The 4,608-nt window shown below is 45.8% G+C and overlaps 1 protein-coding gene across 1 annotated transcript in view; it reads right to left on the bottom strand.

Annotated features, from left to right (window-relative positions):
* MYRIP (myosin VIIA and Rab interacting protein) overlaps window positions 1-4,608 on the bottom strand; it is a 279,386-nt gene that overhangs the window by 64,942 nt on the left and 209,836 nt on the right. Inside the window, exon 5 of the mRNA XM_019662728.1 lies at window positions 716-796. Coding sequence (XP_019518273.1) covers window positions 716-796 — 81 coding nt within the window. The remainder of the gene's footprint in view (window positions 1-715; window positions 797-4,608) is intronic.

Below are 4,608 nucleotides of genomic sequence, written 5' to 3'. Positions count from 1 at the left end.
TACAGGTCCTGATGGCCACGTAGTGGAAGCTGGAGTCTAGAGCTCTGGGCTGAAATCCGGGCTGGGCTTTTCAGGCTCAGCAGTAAATAGAGGCGCGCTGAGGCAGGTCATGGTATGTGGCCACCCATGGGGAAGTTTCAGGCAGCAAGGATGAGAGAGGACAGGACCTTCATGGGAAGACACCCAAAGAAGAGAAAAGACAGTGAGCAGAAGAGCTGAGGGGGCCCTAGGAGCAGGGAGACTCAGAGACGCTGGGCTCGAGATCTGGTACTTTGGAGAAAGAGCAGAAGTGTTGGAGAAGGTTTATATTTGAAACCAGAAGTTTGTTTTAACCTCTACCCTATGGGGACTATTATATGGGTACAAAAAAGTAGAAGTTAATCAGTAAATGATACATTCTTTCCAAGACTATTTTAAATGAATTGCATACGTGTATTGGCTTTTAGAGTCCAACTCCAGAGCACTCACTAGTTGACGGTAAAGTATCTGGCGGTTGGGTAGCGAATGCATTTTTCTAGGCTGCACCTTGGTCATCCTCATCTATTTTGATGATGGATTCATACCTGCGGCAATGACGAGACCCACGGAGACTCCCACAGAGCAATATACAGCCGGATCCAGTGGTTACAATGCAGTTGAGAGACCCTGACTCTCTCTGAAGGTGTTTCTATTCCCCCCAACTTCCCATTAGCTGTCAACTCTTCAGCAAGCTTACCTTCCGCCTGCCTATAAAATGCTGACTCACTTCCTGAAATACTTCCTTCATTCTCCAGGTTCGCCTCAAAATAGCTTCCTCCTAGAGGAGAGAGGGAAAGAGAGAGAGGGGGGAGAATATTTGAAAGGTCATCAGTGAGCACTGATGCTCTGTGTCACTGAATTGGCAGACCACCATTGCCCATTTTGAGCAAGTCAGCCTTGCAAATAGGCTTAGGGAATCACTGGCTTCCATAAGAACGCTACAATTTTTAACCAGTCGCATTTTCCTTCTTACATGGATTCCTGGTGTAGCATTGCTGCCTCACCAACTTTCTCCCAGTGTGTTCCTTGGATGCGACATGGAGTCAAAGACAGAAAAATAGATCGAAGTCAGAGAGGTGTGAGGTCCATTCCTGGGCCTGCCAATTCCTAGCTATGTGACCTTGAGCGAGGCACGTAATCTCTCTGACACTCGGCTTCCTTACTACATTAAAGAGGAATAACAAGAGTGCTCTCCTCATGTTGGGTGATGAGACCACGTGTGTCTGGTCTTTAGCTGCAGTCCATGGCATTGATCCAAACAGTTGCCCTTAGCTTATGATTTAACTGTCATCATTTTCTTCTGTAGAAGAGAGTCCATGTGAAACAAACCCCACGTGAGACAAGGTTAAACCATGGCATTTGATCTTTTAAGGCCCACTGCCTCTGCTCTGATCTTCTTTTAATTGAATACACAACCCTAGTCTTAGTTGGCCTAAAGCCTTTTGAAAGCCCTTTTTAAGTTGGGAATTTTTATTATACGTATTCGCATGAAATGAGAACTCCAAAGGTGGGGATGATCGATTTTTTTTTTAAATCACTGTATTGTATCCAAAGTACTTAAGATAGCACCTAGATAGCAGGTGGTCCAAAAATAAAAAAATATTGAATTGGATGCTGGTGAAAAACACTGTTTGACAGAACCAAGAAAATAAATATAGGTCTACATTCCTTAGTTCAAAAGGGGCAAATGTCACTGATGTCACATCAAACTAAGCAATAGGCCTCGATACAGATGACACATGCTGTGCTTCCCTGGATGGGCTGTCATGGGCATTCTTTCCAGGTGGGAACTCTAAGGGTACCTGCCGTAGGTATTTGTAGTGGGTTAGTAGGCTGCTACCTTGATGAAAGAGGCTGTCATGGTAACTCAGTCTGACCACATACCATGCTCTGTGTTTGTGGTTTTCGGCCAGGCTTTCAGAAGGCCTGAAGTCCATTCATTCTAGCTCTAACCTTGAGGAAGTGACTTTGTCTTCCTGGGTCCCCGTTTCCCCACTTTTTAAAATAAAGCTTTAGGTTAAGTCGTGTCCAGGTTACACATCTATGCAAATGTTTCACTTTGGCATGGCTACATCAGCATTCATTCATTCATCCAGCAAATACTCCACAAATCTCTACGAGGTGCCTGGCCCTGGGCTGCGTGTCAGGGTACATTGTGAGCAAAGCCAGGCGCCTCCCTGCCCTGACAAACTTCTAGTCTAGTGGGAGAGAATTCCTTAATCCAAGATTTATATAAATAAATATAAAANCACACATCAATTTCTAAAGGGGAAAGACGAGTAAAGTGATCGGTCCACTGTAAACAGTCCTGCTTACATCTCTCAGGGGCTCCGGGACACTTCTCACACTGCTCCCCCTGGTACACAACCCCAGGCCCGTCTCCCCCGCCTCGCTGCCTCCCATGAGTCAGTCACATCCCCTGCCCCAGACACAATCAATTATTCCTAATTCTTTGACAGCTACCACCTGTCTTCATTATCTTGTGACACCTCCTCATGCTGGTCCCCTGCTCTGTCACAGAGCCGGTTCTCGGGGACCCCAAGGATTGCTCCTCTGAAAAATCTTCTCAGAGCCCTCCTGCCCTTGGCTGGATGTCTATCCAAGATTTTGGGGTTGCGTTCACTGGAGCCAGAAAGCCTTGACCCTCCACCCCCTGACACAGGTCATTCTCATCAGAGAGCATGATTTGATCTTAGTCACCATTGTACCCTAACGCCAAGCACAGCTCCAAACACACAGAGTGGCTTAAAGATAATTGAACAAAAGGACTTACTATAAAGGAATAATGGTTCTTCCTCTGCTTTCTCAGATAAAAATTCTGTGCTATTCCGTGCATGTAATATGTCATTTTGATGATAGGGATGAAAACGATCCAATGTTCTAAGGGCACTGGGCTGTATATATGGTTTAATGCAAATACAAAATCCATGGAAGAACTTTTTAGACTCTAAACCAGTACTATCAGGAATAGTAACACTGGTCAACTTCACGGAGCTCGACCACGTGCTGGGTCCCAGGCCGAGGGTCACACACATGATGAAAGTTAATTTGTCCAACAATCCATTGAATGGTACCATTTTACAGATGAGAGAACTAAGGCACCGACAGGCCAAATCGCTTGCTGACGGTTACACAGTGAGACAGTGAGAGAGCTGAGACTTGAGTTCAGGACCCTCCATCTCCAATGTTCTTGGTTTTAACCACAAAAGTGAAATCAATACAAGCTAACGTGACTAAAAAAAATAATGCTATCATATTTTTAGTGAACATATTTTTTTGCATATGGTACAAACAGGAGGAAGTGTCCCAAAGTCAAAGGACTTCTCTGGGTGACAAACTTCTTTTTGGAGCTAAGTGCTTGGAAGAGATCTGCTTCCCCGAGGTACTAGATTTCTGCTTCTTACTCGAGAGTGAGAATGTCTACTATTCCTCTCAGGTCACCCCAGAAGCCCCAACGCACATCCGGCACAAGCACATAGCTCTGCGAGGGTGGTATGTCTGGGTCCCCTTTTCTTCTGCTTCCATTTATAATCGCCTCATCACGCATTATTTAACACATGCAAATCTCCTAAAAGCTGTCTCAAATTCTTTGTAGAATGAGACAAGGTGTAAATACATCAACTCACTAATTAATCAACCCCTCAATTAAAAACCTCAATTCAAGCTTCTTAGGTTCCAAGACAGGAATGTAGACAGAAAGTGGCAGTCAGCAAAACAACTAAGATCTAAAAACCAATTCTGTGAAGGTCAAGGTGATCTAGCCAGCTGATGAGTACATCACAGGCCAGTTATGACAGTCATGACACAGCCGCATAGGGGCAGCCCAGCCCAGGGCTCTGCACACCCAGGTGGCTGACTGGACACACATTTTCCTCAATGTTTCTGTGAGTAGAGGCTATAAAATTTAAGTTGTCACCCACACTAAGTGCTCCCTGGAGACAGACACTATCTCTCCCATCTCTCTTTTACAAAATACCCATCCATGTACTCTTCCCAGAAGAGATGCCCCACAAATTCTCACTGAATCCAAGTTCACCAAGGACCGCCAGAGAGCTAGGCCCCGCTGGACGAGCTGAGTCTACACTCTTGTGTGCCTTCCAGGCACATAAGTAACTGCTAGGAGGCGTGCAGCGGGTCCCGTGAGAGGGATGGTTATCAAGTTCCACAGGCCCCTACAAAGTCAGGGCCTGGAGCCACAGCCAAAAAGGCTCTGGGTGCCTTGTTTATGATCTTTGGATGAGGGTGATTTGGAGCACTGAAGATGCTTTGGCTGAAAGGGAAGGCTCAGGTTGGTATTTCCAAGAGGAAAACTGGTGGGAGGTGACGGAGGCTAAGAAGGCAGAGAGAGTGACCAAAGGTCAAAGCACCAGCGAGAAGGCAGGAAGATGAGTTTATGTGCCCACTTGGCTAGGCTACTGCACCCAGTTATTTACTCAAGCACGAATCCAGGTGTGGCTACGAAGATGTTTTGTAGACGTGGTTAACATCTACAAGACTTGACTTTAAGTAAAGCAGGTTACCCTCAAAAATGTGGGTGGGCCTTAGCCCATCAGTTGAAAGGCCTGAAGAGCAAAATCCAAGGTTTCCCAG

Source organism: Hipposideros armiger, unplaced genomic scaffold (assembly GCF_001890085.2).
Source record: "Hipposideros armiger isolate ML-2016 unplaced genomic scaffold, ASM189008v1 scaffold_380, whole genome shotgun sequence".
Lineage (NCBI taxonomy): Eukaryota > Metazoa > Chordata > Mammalia > Chiroptera > Hipposideridae > Hipposideros > Hipposideros armiger.
Note: the sequence above shows the minus strand (reverse complement) of the source record. Positions and strands in the feature narration are given on the sequence as shown.